We start from the raw sequence: 21,585 nt of genomic DNA, 5'->3' as shown, positions 1-21,585 counted from the left end.
AGTACTATTTTGGGGGGCCTGGGTAGCTCGGCGAGTACTGATGCTGAATACCACCCCTGGAGTCGCGAGTTCGAACCCAGGGCATGCTGAGTGACTCCAGCCAGATCTCCTAAGCAACCAAATTGGCCCGGTAGGGAGGGTAGTCACATGGGGTAACCTCCTCGTGGTTGCGATTAAAGGTTCTCGCTCTCAATGGGGTGCATGGTAAGTTGTGTGTGGATCGCGGAGAGTAGCATGAGCCTCCACATGCTGCGAGTCTCCACTGTGTCATGCACAACGAGCCACGTGATAAGATGCGCGGATTGATGGTCTCAGAAGTGGAGGCAACAAAGTGTACGTTTACACGACAACGATGTACTAAAAACAGAAAAGTTTTTCCTTTGCGTTTTTGAAAAGTTTCGCATACAGACGACATTTTCAAAACGATCCCCATTCACACGGATCCGCGAAAACGACTAAAAACGCTGTATTATGCATGCCAGGCCAGTAGTTGGCGATGTCACTTTGTAAAGAAACACTATGTGCCTGCGCACATAAGTATTCTTCCACTGAGCGATGAATACAAACAATGAAGTTGGTGATCGCTGGTCGTAGTAGTGATGCAGTAAATCTACACTTTGCTGGAGAAGCGTCAATAAACTCAAAATCTTGAGCAGCACAAACACAGTCCTGTAGTCCGCCATTGTAGTTTTGAATGTCTCGCGTGTTGTTTTGAAGTACTCCTATAGACCGAACATGTAATACGCATGTGCATGACGTCATCATTTTCACAAATTCGCGTTTTTGTATGTTTACACGGAGACGATAACGGCATCGTTTTCAAAAACGTGCACTTTGAAACCTGTTTTCAAAAGTTTGTGTTTTCAGGCCCCAAAACGCCGTCGTGTAAACGGCCCCTCAGACTTGTCCTCCGCCACCTGGATTGAGGTGAGTAACCGCGCCACCACGAGGACCTAGTAAGTTGTGGGAATTGGGCATTCCAAATTTGGGAGAAAAGTAGAAAAAAAATAGTACTATTTTAGTAAATATAAACTGTATATAAAAAAGCTCATTTTTTATACTTGTACAGAGGACATTTAAGGTATGCCCACCCCCCCAATTAAAATTTTCTAGAACCACCACTGCTTTCTGTAAAGCTGCTTTGGAACCATTAGTATCTTGAAAAGCACTATATACACATAAAATGGCTTGATCTCTGTAAATTACCTTTGCTCCTCTTCATTTTCTCTCCCATTTTGTGCACATCATGACAATGTCCAGTTTAACTAATTCTGTTGTCTTTTTAAAAAACATTATAAATAAATTAAATAACTCAAACCTATCATTTGCTTTGCCTTTTTGTCATGCTTGCACTACCACTTACCAGCAGCCTACTGCGCTGATGATGTTTCCAGAGGAGTTCAGCGATCTTTGATAAGCTGTCTTATAGTTGTCCATGCCAGAGAGTGCCCAAAAAGAGAGAACTTGCCCTAACTGTTCTGACTGGCTATGATTTATAATGTCATGGAGCATTTTTGTTTTCAGTGTGGATAGAATATCTTCACATCACACCTGGTAAGAACACTATTTTCTTTACTTTTGAAAAAATTAAGAGGTGGATGGACAGACGCACTTACACAAACACACCTCAGGCACTGAGGATCTCCTGATCACTGCGTCCAATAGCATCTGGGTTGGACAGAGGGTCCAGATCTGCAAAAAGGTTGAACCAGGCAGACATGTCCCTTGAGCTTCCTTTAGCAGCTGAAATCAAAAGTGACAAATCAGAAACAGTGAAAACTTCAGGAGATTTTGAGGTAAAACAATCTAAGGGAGCATTTGTTTCAGAACCTGGTGCGTTTTCTCCCTTAGATCGGTTCGTTTAGGCATATGAGAACACGGCAATCGCACTTGGATCAGCACCAAAACACTCGGTCTGAGACCGCCTAGACAAGGTAGCCTCAGTCCGATTGCAAACGAACTCTGGAGCAGTTTGCTTGTGGTGAGAATGCAATCTGACTCAACGGACCAATGAACCAAACAATATCCCTATAGCAATCATGAGCATACCTGATGTATCTGCTGATCAGCACGCCACTGTAATTCATAATCAGAATGTGGATATAGCTTTTGGCGACTACATAAAATATAATTGCACCTCTAAAATAGGAGTTGTTTAATAATTCCTGTGGTAATTTTAATACGACTGCTTCTCTCTTTTGGATGCCTATATCATTTTAATTAGTATTTTTATGTATGAGCTAAATTCCGGAACAGCGCACATTTTGACCAATGAGTTTGCTCAGATGTGACTTATACTAACACAGTTTTCGTCAATTTTGAAATGTTGCCTTGTGAAAGCGACCCAGAGAGGAAAATGCAACTTTGTAAAAAAAATTGATAAATTAAAAAAAAAAAACAGCCGCCGTTTCAAAACAAATCAAACAAGCTACAGGCCTGAAAACACCATAAGACAAAACCCTACCCATCAATGTCCATCGATTGAGAAATGCATACAAATATCTCACCATTAACCAAAGAGTTTGGGCTGTTCTGGGCAGGATGAGCTTGTCCTCCAATGGGTGGTGGTTTGAGGGGTGGGGCTTGAAACATGGGTGGTGTTGCCCATCCTAAAAAATAAAGATTGATGTGATCGGCATGCAAGACTGCATGTAATGCATTGATTGCACACCACACTAATGGCACTACTAAAGGGCTGTCTAAGATTTTGCAAACCTGTGGCACGGAGGCTTTGGTCCAGGAGTTGAGATGGCAGGAAGCCAGTGGATGTGTTCGTTGTTTCTGCCTGTGATGAAGCAGGAGTAGCAGGAGCAACAGGAGTAGGAGGAGCCTCAAAACAGCCGAAAGCATCCTGCCACGCTTTACTGAACTCACTAGTGCCAACTGTGGCACCAGGACTCAGAAGATCCTGCAAGAATGACAGATCTCCTCTCTCTCCCTCTTCTTCTTTCACCTCACCGGAGTGTAAATCCTCAGACATCAGATCTCTGCCTATCACAATTAACAGGAAAAGTGGCAAAGATTGTGCTTTCAATATAAGTGGCATCAACATAAAAATCACAGAGACATGGTCAGACAAATATCTTATCAAAAGGGCTCAATATTTCTAAACTCTAATCACTGTAAACAAATTATTCTACATGGCCAAAAATATGAGGACCATCAAACACCACACCCATTGCTGAACATTTAATTTCAAAACCATCAGCATTAATGATTCCCTTTGCTGCTGTAACAGCTTCAGGTCTTCTGTGAAGGCTTTCCACTAATGTTGGAATATGGTTCCCATTCAGACACATGAGCTTCAACAAGCGATGGGGCTAGTTCCAATTAATCCCAAAGGTGTTTAACAGGGTTCAGGCCTGGGCATTGTTCAGGTCAGTCAAGTTCATCCAAACAGACATCAAAACCATTGCTTTATGGACAATGCTTTGTGCATGCTGAAGCAGAAAAGGGCCCTCCTTATACTGTTGCCACAAATTTTGAAGTACACAATTCTCTAGAATGTCATTTTTGTACTATAGCACTATGATTTGCCTTTATGGGAATTACTGAAATAGCCAAACCTGTAAATTACAAAGGGGTGTCCACATACTTTGGGCCATGTAGTGTATGTAGTTCATCAGCACTAACAAAAAGACGTGCCTGTTTGAGTTAAATAAGACAAGGTATCCCAGAATCCCAGAAAAAGAAAGCATACTGAAGAATGCAGTTTTCTTTTAAGACAAAAATGTTGACATTTGAAGAAGTGTTGTTGTGTTAGGGAGAGAGGTCAGAGACTCCTGCCATATGTTCACAGTTCAGAAGGCAATCTGAGCCTTAAGTTTGAAAAGAACACATCCAAGGCAGGTTTCATGTTGATTTGAGAGAGGACAGAAGAGGGAGTGCAGTGTGATTAAGAGATCACTAGACAGGCATATATATATATACCTATTTCAGGTCGTACAGTGCTGAGTAATGCTTTCTGCTTTTCCACATGTGAGGCACCTAAATCCCACTGAACTGTAGGAGGCGCCGTGGCGTCCTGCAGTGCGTGGGGCTGCAGAGCAGGCATGGCCGGGTTTAGGGTTGGGGTCAAGGTTGGAGTGAGGGAAGGGATCGGGGTCATGATCGGGGCAGGGTCAGAGGTCATGAATAGGAGGTCATCGTCTGTGCTAGCTTCATCAAAGCGGCCAAATTGTTCATTCAAGGCTGCAGTACAGGTGCATAAGTGAACGTGAGCGATAAAAACAGGCAATATGTATAAATAAGTTGCTCACACACATAAACACACAAAACTTACCAGAGTCCAGGCTGGCACATAAAGAGCTGTCTGATCCTCTACTTTGTCCATCTACAGCACGAGTAGAAACTGTTACCGATAAAAAGAAAGAAAATCTTTCTAAGAAACTTGAGCTTTTAGTCCCCATTTACACCTGGTATTCATATCTGCCTCGGGTAATCCAATCACCAATAGTAGATACACGCAGTCTGCATTCAGTCGTGTAGTGCGCACACCAATATGATTGAAAACAAAAGACTGTCAGTCATTAAGTGTGTGCAGGGCACCAACCGTAAGTTGTGTAGTGTCAGTGTGCGCTTGGCTTAATGTGTCACAAACAACACTAAAGGAACCCCTAAGGAACTGTCTGATCTCAAAATATTCACATCTCAAAAAATCCATACATGTACATGGGCAAGGCTGCATGGAATATCTTTGCCATGCCTGACAACATTCATTGACATAGATTATGTAAAACATGCACATTCAAAGTATGCTTATCCAAAACACGGTATTCAAATAAAACTGAATTGTCATATTAGTGTTGACATAACAATTTGGGTAAATTTGGTAACTGTGCACTCAACATGCAGTAACACAGTAAGTAATGGATGTAGTGAAGAAATCAGAGACCCCTCGAAAACCATACATTTGAGATGTATAACTAGAACACCTAGAATATTAAAATCCCCAATAGGAGGTAGACCTTTTTACTATGGAATAGACTACCTAGCCATGTTCGGGACTAAGACACACTCTGTAAGTTTAATTCTAGACTAAAGATTCATCTCTTCAACCAGGCATTCACCTTATTTATCCCTCAACTCATAGTTATGCTGCATTACATTCTCATATTCTATAAGTCTGCTTGACTACTAACTGCAGCCTGTGCCAACCAGACAGCGAGGGGTGCTTCAGTCATCACTGTCTGTATCATCTTTGTCTACTAGAATGGATTTCACAGAGGATGAACTACTGCCGACCCTAAACGTAAGACAATGGATACTCCACTGGCCACTGCCTGAACTTTGGACGTTGGATGGACTACAGGGAAATGAACTGTCACAAGCTTGAACCTCGGACTACAAGCCGAATTTTGGAGTTAGGATGGACTTCATCGAAATTAACTGCCCCAAGCCTCCAGCTGGACTGTGATGCACCCCACTGACCTCTGCCAGGATCATCTTGGTGATAGGATGGACTATACTCGCTTACAAAGGAATACATAGACAATAAATGAATGCCAACTAAAGCCGTCATTAGCCGAATAACAAAGGACACTGCATCTATGTGCACTTCCACAGTTAATTCAGCATGGACTTCAAAGACATTTAGTCATTAATCTTACAGTTCATACAAAAACTCTTTTGCTTAAACAATGGCCAACAACATCTACTCAGTTTACTTACACAAAACAAGACATGTACTACATGTCTACAGATAACTATTATTGCCATTATGTTCATGCTGTTTAGCCAGAGGGGATCTGGCCCCCCCATATCAGCCTGGTTTCCACCAAGGTTATTTTTCTTCATTAACTAACATCTTTCAGAGTTTTGTGTTCTTTGATGCAGTTGCCTTTGGCTTGCTCACTGGGAGTTAAAAGACAAAAAATATTATTTTTTTAAGGTATAATTTACAATCACGTTTTTTTAATCAAACAGCACAACGATGACATTAAAACATTACAGCTTCATTTTCTATTACAGCATAATTTTCTGTAAAGCTGCTTTGAAATTATGCGTATTAAAAACGAATTGACGTATGTTACTACAACATGCAAAAAAGTAATCTTTCTTAGCTTACCACACAGACATGGATGTTAATACCAGGTGTAAACAGGCGCTTAGATAATCATTACGCTGAGCAATCCAGTTGGACTGGGTGTTTTCCAATATGTGCATTAAGAACTGAACATACCAGTCTCGGATGATTCACCCAGCTGTTCATCTTCAAGTGACACAAGACTGAAATACAAATAAGCAAACACAAAATCAATTAAACAGACACCAGATGAATGACTAAATGGATGCATCATCTGTGAGATGGGAAGTGATAATTCATTCTTCTAGACAGGAACTAAATCGTAGTATCAGATGAACAATACCAAACACCTACAATTAATTCTAAAACAATAAATTGGAGTGAATCACTTACAGTCTTATTCCTAGGAAGAGGGTGTGTGGTTTTTATAGTTCTCACATGGCAATGTATTACAGAAAGACTAACTCAGCAAGCATAAAAACAAATACACCATCTCATTTCCCACTGCCAAAACAGGAAATGACAGGGGAACTTAAAACGGTGTTTCCTGTTCACTGAGACAGGGGGAGTTTCTAATACAATTACAATGTTCCACTCACAGATCAGTAACCAGAGCCTTTAGAGAGGCCTCTCGACAGAACAAACCAGATCTGAGAGAGAGACGAAGGGGTTGAGGGAATGAGGAAAGACAGTGAATGAGAGAACTGACAATAATAGGCAAGCATTGTGCCTCCACAGAGGAAGAAATATACTGTTGATGAAAAAGAGCAAGCGAGGAAGAGAACTGAGACAGCCGGATGTTTATCTATGAGATTCAGTGTTTCTTACAGGATTTTGTTTTTGCAGCCCTGAAACTGGGCCTTGCAACTTGCTGAACAATAACAGTAATATTTTGTCCAACATATTACGGTTTTGTTTTTAAAAATAAAATACCTATATCTATTACAACAAAATTCTGAAACTCTGTTAAAAATAACTAGCAACTAACTACATCTAATTAACTACAGTAGATGTTGTTATATGAACAACCAGTCAGTAATTAGACCGATTTAAGTTTCACTAATCTTAAAAATATGCATTTTTATCATTGCTTTCAAGAAGTACACAAAACACTAACAGCTCTCAGCTCATTTGAGTTGGACAGAATAACTTGTGGTGCATTTAGCAAATGAGTTGTTCGAATTCAGTGCATGATTCAGACTGATGAATCCATTCGACTGTTTCAATAAAAAAGAACCACAACAACTGAGCAATTTGCTCACAAAATGGACAACTGTATTGTTGTTTTGCATATTGTCGACAAGGACAACTCAATAGAAAGTGGTGTTCACTATTTAATGTCAATATTTATTTCACAACTTTTGTCAAATACAATTCACAAGCTCACAATTTAAAAATTCTGAAAATACAATGGCTCCAAAAATATAATGGATGACTACGCCAAAGATAAATGTATAAATGGCACTGCATTCGATAACAAGATATCAAACCAATTTACTTAAAAGAAAGACAGCACCAGCAAACTTTTTAAGCAAAACATGTCACGGCTCCAGTGAGTTTGCCGGTTTGTTATGTGTGTTTTGTTATTTTCTCTCCCTCATGACTCACAGGCGCAGCCACTTTTTAGCTGTTTCTCATCGCCAAGGTCATTAGACCGGTGGCGATGGGAAACAGCCCTTCGTGTTGTTTGGTGTGAAGTAACTAACCTCACTCTCTCTTCCTATCTGGTCCTGTCTCGTGTATCTGTTGGTTGCCCGTGTGTCGGGTGTGTGGTTGCCTTCCAGTTTGCTGCGTGTCAGCTGGGTTTCCATGGAGGATCCCTCATCTTTGGCCGCGTGTTGGGAGCTAGATCGCCCCACCCCGCTGGGCGTTGTTCTGCACCACACTATGCTTCAACGGAGGATTACACAAACGCATTCCTGACTTCCACAACGCACACACTCATTCTATGAACACACTCTTCATGGATTGCACCGGGCGAGGCCACAGCGCACACGCTTCTCTGTCATCTCTCCCCACTGCTGCAGCCGGTGCTGGGATCCTCAACATCCACAGTGACTGCTCACATTTATTGTAAATAAATCCTTTGAACTGTTCCTCTGCATTTGGGTCTGTTTGTCTCGCTATCGATTGTTACAGAACAATCTAGGCAAGTCTGGACCAAGTGGAGGAATCCACTCTTCGCTCCGCACTATCTCAGCAGGGAGCCTTGCTGGGATGTCAGCATGATCAAATTTCCATGTCTAACCGGGCTCTGGAGATGATGGCTTCGCAGCTCACCGAGCTCACCTCTGTCGTGCAGCAGCTCTGCCTATCTCCCAATGCTGGCCCCTCTTAGGAAGCATCCTTACCGACTCTGGCGGTTCCCCTGGTTTCTGGATGCTTTGAAGCCTGCATTCCCCCTCCAGCCCCGTATTCAGGTGAGGCTGAATCCTGTAGCGTAATCCTTTCGCAATGTTCCCAGTTCTTCATGTTATAGTCCTCTACTTTTGCGTTGGATACAATGAAGGTGGCTTGTCTAATCACGCTCCTCACCAGAAGGGCTGGTGAATGGGGCACTGCCATGTGGGACAACAGACATCCCTGTAGCGCTTCATATCACGCCTTTTCCACGGAGATCCGCTGAGTGTTTGATCGCTCAGCTCAAGGTCGGTAGGTGGCAAGGGTCTTATCTGGACTGTCTCAAGGAGATCGACGACTCTCAGATTATGTGACTGAATTTTGCACCCTGGCTGCTTCTTGTGAGTGGAATGACCTTGCCATGTGGGATCGATTTCTGCATGGGCTTTCCGATGACATCCTGGACTCTATGGATTTGCCTCCGCATTTCAATGACTTGGTGGATCTGGCTATCTGAGTCGATCAATGCCTGAACCTATGCTGTCGCCACCGTTGATGCCGCTTTCCACCTACTCGGGTGGCTGATCCTCATACTCGGTCTGCTTCTTCAGCCAACTCGCCAGTATCACGGCCCGACACTGAGCCGATGCAAGTCGGAAGAACCCAAATCTCACATAGGGCGAAACAGCGATGTCTTGTTAATGGACTATGTTTACACTGTGCTCGTTCTGATCATCTCTCTGCTTCCTGTCTGGTAAAAGACACTGCTCGTCAGTAGGAAAGGGGTTACTGGTGAGCGCAACACCACTGAACAAAACCCCTGGACTTCAGACACTTCTGCAGTATGGATCTGCCTGCCTTGGTTGATTCTGGAGCTGAAGGGAACTTTATGGATTTCGACTTGGCTTCCAAATGGTGGCTTCATATGGTCCAGTTGGATAAACCAGTCACCACCCATACCCTCAGTGGCATGCCGCTGTCCATCATCACTCAATCCACCAAGACTGTCACCTTTGTCTCTAGTAATCATACAAAGCAGTTTTCCTTCTATCTGATCCAATCCCCATCGGCACCGGTAGTGCTAGGATGGTCAACCAACACTGTTCTTGCTTGGAGTCCTTATTGTTTGTCACACTGTCTTAACTGCTGTTTCCCCTGTCCAGTCTTGTGTTTCGTTGCTGGATGAACCGGCAGATTATCCAGAGTACCACTGACATACCATGACCTGAGGGCGGTGTTCAGCCGATCCCACGCTGCAACCCTTCCTCCTCATCACCCATACGATTCTGCGATTGAACTGCTTCCTGGCACCTCGCCACCTCGGGGACGGCTCTCCCTCATGTCTCGCAGGCGCAGCCAGCATGCATGATCGGCATTTCCATGGAAACATTGATTGTTCCCGGGGGAATGTTGATCATGCCACTGATTAGCGTGCCGAGCAACAATGTTCTCCTCTAATTCACTCACTTCTTAAGCCCTTCATGTTCTCAGTATCTTGGCTAGATTGTTGTTTGCTGTGAAGTAACTAACCTCACTCTCTCTACCTAGTTGGTCCTGTCTCGTGTATCTGTTGGTTGCCCGCATGTCAGGTGTGTGGTTGCCTTACAGTTCGCTGCATGTCAGCTGGGTTTCCACGGAGAATACCTCGTCTTTGCCCGCGTGTCGGGAGCTAGACGCTCGCAGTTCAACTGAATGAGACGAACGCATTTTCCTGCACGCTCATGAGACACAGCATGCAGGGAAAGACGAGGCTGAATCCAGTGTCTTAATCTCTTGCTTTTCAGTAAAACTATCTCTGTGCTTCGACACTACACAACTCAATCACTGGCGAGTGAAATATTAATATTTACTAGCCTGTGGCAAATAACAGATATATATTAGTAGCATAGCATGAAATGTACTCACAATGTAGAGGGCAAAGCTATTTGGCCACTTTCTGTTTGTCAAATATAAGTGGAACATGTTCACAGGTATTATGATGATCTACATATGTGGTAACACCAGAGTGGAACTGACTTCACCATGGGTACCAGTTGGTTAAAAGTAATTGCAACAATGACAAGATAGATAGATATGAGAAAAGGTCTAGCATCATTTGTTTGCAGATGCCACTTGGTTTGATATTGTGTTATCTAATGCAACGAAATTAATATATTAAGTGACCAAAAATCTCTGGGCTACTGTATATAGTTTTCCATGCTCCTGAAAAGCAGTGCAGGAAACACTTATATGATGTGAGGTCACTAATTAGCATGCATAACAGTGTCCTCACTTGTCGGGATGTGTCTTCTTGCCCTTCTCTTTGCTGTCCTCTGCTGGCTGTTCAGATGCAATCTGGTCCAGTGGATCCCTCAGTTCCTGTGATGATTCGTACAGTTACATGAGATCTAATATGACAGTGATTTACTTTTTGACATTTGTGCACATACAACACATACTTTGAGGGTAGTAAACTGGTAGGGAACATATCCTTTGAAGGCATCGTGGATGCCAGACATCATGTGTGCGGTCTTCTCCCAGTAATGTAGGAGCGTTGTCTAAAGAAAAACAACGTAGACCAAAAAAATGTCAACCTGAAACAACATTTGCAACCCATTTCAATTCCATAATGTAAAATATTTCTAAGGGCAACAGAATAGTCAACAACATCATCAATAAAAAGGCCAGGACTTCATTTTATTCATTAGGAATTGATTGGATAATAAAAAGTAGTCTCTACATGGCAGGTGGTTGGAAGGGAGGAGTTGAAAATAGGCCCCCTTTACACTTGGCATTAACGTGCATTTTGTATCCAGATAGTATCTGGATATTCTTTAGCTGGATTGCATTTACACTGGCATCAAAGATCAAAGTTACCCATGTAAAATGCAAAACGCTACTTACATATTACATCAGAGGCTGTGGAAACTGAAAATTTTCCATCTTTTACCAAATTTTAAAAATGATGCACAATTCAAATGCTTTATCACTTTAACAGTCATTGAAAAAATGCCAAAGCAAAATTTCGGGTCGCTGAAGCAAATTTAATGATATTCTTCTAGCGTTCAGCGCTGCGCAAGTGAAGACTGGTTTTACGTGTGATGCGCATGATTACAAAACAAAAGAGAGACGCGAGCGAATGGGGATTTGAGGAGAGAGACGAGATATTCCAAGTGTATTCTAATGGAATGATTCATGGCATTTTGCTCATTGTTCGGGTGACAAGATTGCAAGAATTTTGAATTCATGTGAACAGCAACACAGGTGGATTAGAAAAAGAAAATAATCTATACATTAGTACCTGGTATGTGCATAAGGAATGTGATATCATGTTGCAACGACTGGCTCCCAGCATGTCCACTTTCTGACACACGTCATTCTTCAGTTTATCAAACTGCACTTTTGTCCCTCTTACCTGGGCCTGCACCTACTCAAATACACACAAAGAGCTTTACGCACATACTGTATATACAGTACATACCTATTAGAAGTTCCATCCTCACTTGCTTTGTGTGGTCTAACCTTGCGAAATTTCTCCAGTTGTTTGTAGGTGTCTGGGTCCAGTTCCTGTGAGACGTCCTTCATCCATAGCAGAGCTCCGCGGTACTCGGTCCGAGCCTTCTCCATTCTGCTTACTGTCAGAAAAGTGTCAGCGATGGCTCTCCTCCGGAACGTCTCCACTTCCTGTTCCATTCGATGGAGAGGGGTACACAGTGCCAGTCTGGACAAGACAGAAGAACAAGACAGAGGACAAGAGGGCAGGAAAACAAAAGACTGTTGTTGTTGGCTTAAGGATTCATTTACTCACTCTCATGCCATCCCAGATGTGTATGACTTTCTTTCGTCTGCCCAACACAAATGAAGATTTTTAGAAGAATATCTCAGCTCTGTAGGTCCATACAATGCAAGTGAATGGTAATCAGACCTTTGTAGCTCCAAAAACAAAATCACATAAAGCAAACATAAAAGTAATCCATGTAACTCCAATGTTTAGATCCACATCTTCAGAAGAGATATGATACAATTAAATCAGAAGTTTACATTCACTTAGGCTGAAGTCATTAAAACTCATTTTTTAACCACTCCACAGATTTAATATTAGCAAACTATAGTTTTGGCAAGTCGTTTAGGACATCTACTTTGCTTTTTAATAGTTTTAATTGACTATATCACAATTCCAGTGAGTCAGAAGTTTACGTACACTAAGTTAACTGTGCCTTTAAGCAGCTTGGAAAATTCCAGAAAATGATGTCAAGCCTTTAGACAATTAGCCAAATAGCTTCTGATAGGAGGTGTATTGAATTGGAGGTGTACCTGTGGATGTATTTTAAGGCCTACCTTCAAACTCAGTGCCTCTTTGCTTGACATCATGGAAAAATCAAAAGAAATCAGCCAAGACCTCAGAAATAAAACTGTGGACCTCCACAAGTCTGGTTCATCCTTGGGAGCAATTTCCAAATGCCTGAAGGTACCACGTTCATCTGTACAAACAATAGTATGCAAGTATAAACACCATGAGACCACACTGCCATCATACCGCTCAGGAAGGAGACACATTCTGTCTCCTAGAGATGAACGTAGTTTGGTGCGAAAAGTGCAAATCAATCCCAGAACAACAGCAAAGGACATTGTGAAGATGCTGGAGGTAACAGGTAGACAAGTATCTATATCCACAGTAAAACAAGTCCTATATCGACAAGCAAGGAAGAAGTCAGTGCTCCAAAACTGCCATAAAAAAGCCAGACTACAGTTCACAAGTGCACATGGGGACAAAGATTTTACTTTTTGGAGAAATGTCCTCTGGTCTAATGAAACAAAAATTGAACTGTTTGGCCATAATGACCATCGTTATGTTTGGAGGAAAAAGGGCGAGGCTTGCAAGCCGAAGAACACCATCCCAACCGTGAAGCATGGGGGTGGCAGCATCATGTTGTGGGGGTGTTTTGCTGCACAAAATAGATGGCATCATGAGGAAGGAAAATTATGTGGATATATTGAAGCAACATCTCAAGACTTCAGCCAGGAAGTTAAAGCTCGGTCGCAAATGGGTCTTCCAAATGAACAATGACCCCAAGCATACCTCCAAAGTTGTGGAAAAATGGCTTAAGGACAACTAAGTCAAGGTATTGGAGTGGTCATCACAAAGCCCTGACCTCAATCTGATAGAACATTTGTGGGCAGAACTTAAAAAGCGTGTGTGAGCAAGGAGGCCTACAAACCTGACTCAGTTACACCAGTTCTGTCTGGAGGAATGGGCCAAAATTCCAGCAACTTATTGTGAGAAGCTTGTGGAAGGCAACCCAAAACTTTTGACCCAAGTTAAACAATTTAAAGGCAATGCTACCAAATACTAACATAGTTTATGTAAACTTCTGACCCACTGGGAATGTGATGAAAGAAATAAAAGCTGAAATAAATCACTCTCTACTATTATTCTGACATTTCACATTCTTAAAATAAAGTAGTGATCCTAAATGACATAGTACAGGGAATGTTTTCTATGATTAAACGTCAGGAATTGTAGAAAAACCAAGTTTAAATGTATTTGGCTATGGTGTATGTAAACTTCCGACTTCAACTGTAGGTGTGTGGGTGAGAAACTGATCAATATTTCAGTCCTTTTTGCTCTAAATCTCCACTTTAACTTTCAGATGTGAAAGTGAAACTAAACAGGCACCCCATGTGACTCAGATGTAAAAGTGAAAGTGGAGATTTAGAGTAAAAAAAAGGACTTAAATATTGTTTCTCACCCACATCTATCATATTGCTTCAGAAGATATGGATTTAACCACTGGAGTCATATAGATTACTTTTATGTTTCCTTTGTGTGATTTTTAGGGCTACAAAGGTCTGATCACCATTCACTTGCATTGTATGGACCTACAGAGCTGAAATATTCTTCTAAAAATCTTTGTTTGTATTCTAATGAACATAGAAAGTCATACACATCTGGGATGAGTAACTAATGAGAGCATTTTCATTTTTTGGGTGAACCATCCCTTTAAACAAATACAATCTTATTGTAAAGTGTAACCATCATTAGATTAATTATTCACAATAATTTTAATCTATCGGCTGTAATTCTTACATATTTGTAACTGTGTACCTACCTCTGCTTGGCAGAGCAGCAGAGGGCCTTACTTGTGGCATCCATCATACTGCCTGCTTTTGTTTTATCATGCTCTGCCTGGAACCGCAGGAACAGCCCAAGCTCATTCTCCTCCTGAGAGAGGTCTAAAGAGAAATGGTCACAAGGGGCAAAAACAGTGCCATAGTTTCAGAAATAATATGTGGCTTAATTGCCAGTAACGGTACTTAGAGGAACTATGAGAATATGTACGCCTCTGCTTTCAAAACCAACTAAACAAGACTCTTTGTGTTTGTGCACACAAAGATTGTGGAGATCATGTTCCTCACTCACGTGTGATTCTTTGCTGGTATTTCTCAATCACTTTCAGAAGCTCTGTGCAAGTGCTCTGGACTGAACGGAAAAACTGGGGAGAACAGACAGACATATCTATGAGATCTCTTTACCTTTATCACATATTCTTATCAAATGCACTTAAAAGCAATCATACAGCACATAAAACTCTAACTCCTTAATGAACTTGTATTTAATGCAGTCCTGATCATTTTCTCTCTGACACTGTGTAGTGTTGTTCATGGTTTTAGAGGATGAGAGCAAATCACGTGACCTTGTTTCATAATATCTGAGGCTTTCATGCTCTTAAGCATTTATAAACTCAGACATCTGAACATTTAGTTACTCACACACACACACTAACATCTCCCAAAAAAACCCAGACAACACAACAGAACACATAAAACAGCCTTGCCAGTCTCGCTGTCATGGTAACAAAGGATGTTATGTCAGTAACAACATAAGAGATGGAAAGTGAGAGTGTGTGTGTATACCTGTTCTCTACCTAGAAGAAGCTCTAACACAAATGACTCATTGTGGTTGTGCTGCCATTGAACACGTGCGTGTTTCTCAGAGAGAACTTTAAGTTTTTGAAACTTCTGAAGAGCCAAACATAAGGGCACGACTCATTTCCAATATTTAATAGTGGGGCTGAAAATTCTGGCCTGTAGAGAATATCAGTATCACCACTTAGCAAAGCAAAACTCACATTATGAAATCTTAAGAACTAGGAATAAAATATCGATACATACATTTTTGATTGGCACATTATTTTCAACACATTTTTGAGGTACTGATACATTAACATTAGCCGACATTTACAACTAGAAGCCTTATTTGTATAATTTCCAGTTTGCAGTCAGTTGGCCTTCCGTTTAATGTAGTCAAGCATAATAGCTTTGGGAGACCACAAGGGGGTGATATCAAATTTACTGTACTTAATACTGAAGGATGTGTTGATGCGGTGCAGGTGGAAGTCCAAAGTAATAAATCTTGTCAAAATACACACAAAAGTTACAAAGGTTTTTATAGTTCTTCAAGAATGAATAAAGTGAGGGGCCTGGGTAGCTCAGCGAGTATTGATGAAGACTATCACCCCTGGAGTCGTGAGTTTGAATCCAGGGTGTGCTGAGTGACTCCAACCAGGTCTCCTAAGCAACCAAATTGGCCCGGTTGCTAAGGAGGGTAGAGTCACATGAGGTAACCTCCTCGTGGTCGCGATTAGTGGTTCTCGCTCTCAATGGGGCGTGTGGTAAGTTGTGTGTGGATCGCGGAGAGTAGCATGAGTCTCCACATGCTCTGAGTCTCCGCGGTGTCATGCACAACGAGTCACGTGATAAGATGCACGGACTGACGGTCTCAGAAGCGGAGGCAACTGAGACTTGTCCTCCACCACCTGGATTGAGGTGAGTAACCGTGCCACCACGAGGACCTACTGAGTAGTGGGAATTGGGCATTCCAAATTGGGAAGAAAAGGGGATAAATAAATAAAGTGACGTTGATGAGTTTGCATGTTAGTGTCTGAAACTGGTGTAACTGTGCAAACTGAACGATTAGAAATGGCAAAGTTTATTATGCAATTTCTCTTTATGTAGCCTTGAATAGGTTTTATTCAAGCCGTCAAACCACAAAAAGACATGCTTGCAACAGAAAATACATTGTGTAAGCTACAGTATTTAAAAGATACATATACACAATAGATCATCCAGTGATGACTAGTGTAAATAATCGATGTCCTTTGATAATAATTTGGGTCGAATTTTGAGCAGACTCGGGAGTCGTAACTGGTGTGCATACCTTCATAGAAAAGAACTGTTTCTAATTTTAGAACGTATCATGTCATCCGCCAGATGTGTCTGGTGTGCGACCTCCTTTAAATTACCCTTCTGCTCACACTTTACCAAAGTTGTGTTAAGAAATGTGTACGACGGGACAAAAACTATTGTGCAACGATTAACCACATTTAAATAAAAAAAATGTTCTGATTACCGATGTGTGAAAAAGACATCGATCCCAAGCCTATTAAGAACTGTAGTAGGTAGGTAGTCATTTAGAAGCATTTATCCAAAGCAACTTGGGGGCCGTTCACACTGCATACGTTTCTACTGATGTCCGTCTGTGCTGTTTTTTAAAGCGTTTCTTCCAAGTAAACATGCACTAGACAGATATCTTTGACAACTGCGCCACGGCTCTTTTTTTTTTTTTAGCATCGTGTGCGGGAGCGCTGTTTTTTAAGATGCCGTGTCATGTTAAAAAGAACTTCAACTTTTAAAAACGTGTCTCAAGAAACCCATGTTCTGTTCTACTCATTGTGCATCTGGCACAAGAGCTATTTTTAGCGCAAGAATGCATTTGGACTGAACGGCCTCAAAGTACACTTTTTACAGGAACAGTCCTCCTGTAGTAACCTTGCTTAAGGGCAGAAGTTCATAGCTATGGACTGTAGTCAGGGTAGAAACCACATTACATATGACAAAAATGAAAACGAGCTGTGAGAGATACAAGTATTGTGCATTCAATAGGTTGTTCTGTCTCAAGGCCTTAAAAAAAAAAAAGTCCTTCCATTACTTTTAAATTAAATATGCCGTCTACACTGACTAAGGTCCATGTGTGCTAATAAGGGTGTGACCCCTGCTGTGAGGCTGCGTTCAGGTTACTTTTTAACTCTCACTACCAACAGTATCCAAACAAAAACACCCTCAAGAAGCCAATGTTGTGGGTGGTTACAAATGAAAAACCTAATTTCTCGCTAAGCATAAATCATTATTGTGTGTTAATGCTTTGAAGTTATAGTTGAAACAGATGATTTCTGCACCACAAGCGTCACCAAACAGAAAAGCAATAATAATCACTTTTCAAACAGATTTCACAGTATTACACTTTTAGGTGAAATCAACCTAAGAATGCCTTACTTACAGTTAACTCTGCATATTAAGCTAGGATACAAGGAAGAAATTTAACACTGACACACAGACAGGAAGCCGTCTAATGGCCTGTAAACCAGGATATGCCCGAGGCAGGGCAAGATTAGACATGCGCATATGTAAACAAACACACACACTTCCTTAAACCATAGGCGATCTATGGATTTTCATTAAGTCTTTGAGTAATTAAAATAAAAAAATTACTACTTTATCTTCTATTAGCTAACTATTAACTAATATCAAATCCAGTATTGTTGTCTCACATTATCTTTCTATTCTCTTTTTTTTTTTTTTTGACAAACACAGTCACCAAAATATAACACTTCCACTACGGAATTCGGGTCATCGTCGGATTTTCTGTTGTGTATAAAAATATGGTGCAGTGTCATTATTTACACACTCCTATGTTGTTTCAACCCTGTATTCTTTTCTCTCTTCTATGAAATACATCAGGAGATCTTCTGGACATGCTTAAGCCCAACTCGAATTGTACCAGTGCAATTTTTGGCAAAGTTGGACTAACACGCCTAAATAATACGATTGTTGCTCGGCTTCTTCAACCATATATACATGTTAATCGGACCACAATTAGCCTTGAGTATTATGCTCATCATTCAAAATACAGAGTTTATGTTTGACCGTTTATTCAACCTGGTAGTCGAACACAACACAAGCAAAGTAGAGGTGTATTATTCAATTACGCTTTGTGTCATGTATACTTAGACAGATGAAGAATGTAGCTGGAAAACGCAAAAACCCACTGAAACTCCATTATAACTGTGCTGGAAACGTACTTCGTGAATATCGACTTAAAATTCAGTCTGTTCCACAAGCTTCTGTATTGCTTCAGAGGATGTTCAATTTTGCATAACATCTCCTTTTGCGTTTCACTGAAAAAAGAAAATTACGCAGGATTGGAAGGACATGAGCATTAGTAAATGATGACAAAATAGAAGAAAATGGAAAACCTGGAAACCCTTTAGACATACAGATATGTGGAGAATGCACTGCCTGATTATTTAAGATGTAGACTGAGAGAAAGGGGGATATAAAATCAAAGCAGTGTGTGTGTGTGTGTGTGTGTGAGAGAATGAGAGAGTCAGGCCAGAGACCGAACAACCCAGATGTGCTTACAGCCATTTTGACTGAATGTCTGCACACAGTGGTGACATCAAGCACAACATCATCTTTTGGGCTTAATTCATCTCCTCTCTCTTCCCTGTCATCATGTGTCAGTGCTCCATTATCCTCCCTCACTCTGCCTTTGTCTGGCTCACACACATCTAAAAGGAGGGCTATTGAAAAAAGCATTGCTTTCAAACATTAAAATGCAGTGAGTCATACACAGGCTCTGAAAGTAAAACCTGGGCCAATGACATTCCAGTTTCACTTACAGCTGACGGATTCAATCATCAATAGTCATTTGCTTGAGATTTGGAAAGTTGTTTATACCTCTAGTTTAGCATCCAGGTCTGCATCAGATGCAACCACATGCTCATCTTCCTTTTTCCCCGTGGCCTTGATCAGAACCTGCTTGGTCTTCCAGAACTTCTTCTGCATGCGGGCCATGACCGAGCTGTCCTCCCCCAAAACAGCTCTGCCACTGAACATATCACTGGAGAACCTGAGAGAACACAGACCATGCAGGGATCTTTAGAGATCTACACTGGCGGCCAAACGTTTGCAATAATGTACAGATATTCACCAAAGTGGCATTCAGCTGATCACAATGTATAGTCAGGACATTAATAATGTGAAAAATTACTATTACAATTTAAAAAAAAAAAAAAAATGTTCAGAACTTCTTAAACTACTTCAAAGAGTTCTCATCAAAAAATCCTCCACGTGCAGCAATGACAGCTTTGCAGATCCTTGACATACTAGCTGTCAGTTTGTCCAGATACTCGGGTGACATTTCACCCCACACTTCCTGTAGCACCTGCCATAGATGTGACTGTCTTGTCGGGCACTTCTCACGCACCTTACAGTCTAGCTGATCCCACAAAAGCTCAATGGGGTTAAGATCCAGAACACTCTTTTCCAATTATCTGTTGTCCAATGTCTGTGTTTCTTTGCCCACTCAAACCTTTTCTTTTTGTTTTTCTGTTTCAAAAGTGGCTTTTTCTTTGCAGTTCTTCTCATAAGTCCTGCACCCCTGAGTCTTCTCTTTACTGTTGTACATGAAACTGGTGTTGAGCGGGTAGAATTCAACGAAGCTGTCAGCTGAGGACATGTGAGGCGTCTATTTCTCAAACTAGAGACTCTGATGTACTTATCCTCTTGTTTAGTTGTACATCTGGTCTTCCACATCTCTTTCTGTCCTTGTTAGAGCCAGTTGTCCTTTGTCTTTGAAGACTGTAGTGTACACCTTTGTATGAAATCTTCAGTTTTTTGGCAATTTCAAGCATTGTATAACCTTCATTCCTCAAAACAATGATTGACTGATGAGTTTCTAGAGAAAGCTGTTTCTTTTTTTGCCATTTTTGACCTAATATTGACCTTAAGACATGCCAGTCTATTGCATACTGTAGCAGCTCAAAAACAAACACAAAGACAATGTTAAGCTTCATTTAATGAACCAAATAGCTTTCAGCTGTGTTTGATATAATGGCAAGTGATTTTCTAGTACCAAATGATCAATTTATCATGATTACTCAAGGATAAGGTGTTGGAGTGATGGCTGCTGTCTAGATTTGATAAAAAAATGACTTTTTTCAAATAGTGATGGTGCTGTTTTTTACATCAGTAATGTCCTGATTATACTTTGTGATCAGTTGAATGCCACTTTGGTGAATTAAAGTACCAATTTCCTTCCGAAACAGCAAAATCTGTACATTATTCCAAACTTTTGGCAGCCAGTGTATGTTTTGAAATATTTCATCTGACTAGAGGAGGGGTAACATTTGTGGGACAAGGTCAAGATACAAACCCATAGCTGTCCATCTTCTTTGTGTGCCTTGCTTGGATCTGCAAATGGGATATAACACTGTATCATTCAGCCTCCAGTCACAAAATCTATCTTTCTAAAAATACAGAAACATCAGTACTTACTCAGTGAAATTCAGCGATTGCATTCAGCAGACACTGCAATAACTGGACAAAATATTACAAATGTAAATAAATAAATAAATAAATAAAACAATTAAAGATTACAAATCAAGTGTTACTTGACATCAAATTCATGCTTAATAAATTACATATTAATATAGTATCGATTACTGATATATAGTATAAATATTGATAGAAATAAAGTGTGAAATACACATATAACACAAATATTTAATATTTCAAAATGAAAAACAGTGCCCTTTTTTGTTGTTTTTGAGGCAACAGCTGTTAGCCTCTCTTATTGTCATGAGAGCCATTATCATTTCCTCCAGTCACCAATGACACAAATCGGTCCAAATGAATCAAATATAAACATTTCATGCAAGTAAACTATTAAGTCAAGAGATGGCAGGTATAATAAAAAAAAACATACACCTGTCGTGACTTTCATTCAAATGATAACTAGTGTTTTAGGCAATCTCAACAAGAGTTTTGACAACTAAATACAACATAAACTCGAATACTGCATTCCTTGCACAGAAAAGAGGCAGTTATATATAACCCGATGTTCTTTTAGAGCTGACGCTGCTTTGATCACACCATCCAACTCATCAACACGGGCTCTGGAAACAATGTTGCATCTTCCATGCCTCTTTGTTGATGCATTTATTGCAACAAAGTATTGCGCTATGTATTCATACCGAACACCGGACTCCTTACAAAGACAAACGAATAGATTAAATGACATTGTCTATATTTTAATGACATTTTATGAGGGTATCGCATTTCCTTACCCGCTGACGTCGCCGTGAGCAGCGCTGGGAACGTTCACACACGTCATTGCCGTG

At 40.9% G+C, this 21,585-nt stretch overlaps 1 protein-coding gene across 4 annotated transcripts in view; it reads right to left on the bottom strand.

Annotated features, from left to right (window-relative positions):
• Window positions 1-21,585, bottom strand: part of LOC127449673 (islet cell autoantigen 1-like protein) — a 25,499-nt gene extending 3,914 nt beyond the window's left edge. The window contains exons 1-16 of one of the 4 annotated variants that reach the window (XM_051713235.1): window positions 21,532-21,585; window positions 20,741-20,782; window positions 20,619-20,656; window positions 19,142-19,313; window positions 14,766-14,838; window positions 14,455-14,578; window positions 11,867-12,065; window positions 11,646-11,771; window positions 10,804-10,902; window positions 10,638-10,723; window positions 6,182-6,228; window positions 4,283-4,351; window positions 3,931-4,191; window positions 2,716-2,991; window positions 2,508-2,609; window positions 1,617-1,743 (exon numbers count right to left, since the gene is read on the bottom strand). In XM_051713235.1, the coding sequence (XP_051569195.1) occupies window positions 1,628-1,743; window positions 2,508-2,609; window positions 2,716-2,991; window positions 3,931-4,191; window positions 4,283-4,351; window positions 6,182-6,228; window positions 10,638-10,723; window positions 10,804-10,902; window positions 11,646-11,771; window positions 11,867-12,065; window positions 14,455-14,578; window positions 14,766-14,838; window positions 19,142-19,313; window positions 20,619-20,632 (1,764 nt within the window). In that variant the 5' untranslated portion in view covers window positions 20,633-20,656; window positions 20,741-20,782; window positions 21,532-21,585 and the 3' untranslated portion in view covers window positions 1,617-1,627. The other 3 variants (XM_051713234.1, XM_051713236.1, XM_051713237.1) reach the window with 3 other exon arrangements.

This window comes from Myxocyprinus asiaticus, chromosome 12 (genome assembly GCF_019703515.2).
Source record: "Myxocyprinus asiaticus isolate MX2 ecotype Aquarium Trade chromosome 12, UBuf_Myxa_2, whole genome shotgun sequence".
In the NCBI taxonomy this organism is placed as follows: domain Eukaryota; kingdom Metazoa; phylum Chordata; class Actinopteri; order Cypriniformes; family Catostomidae; genus Myxocyprinus; species Myxocyprinus asiaticus.
Note: the sequence above shows the minus strand (reverse complement) of the source record. Positions and strands in the feature narration are given on the sequence as shown.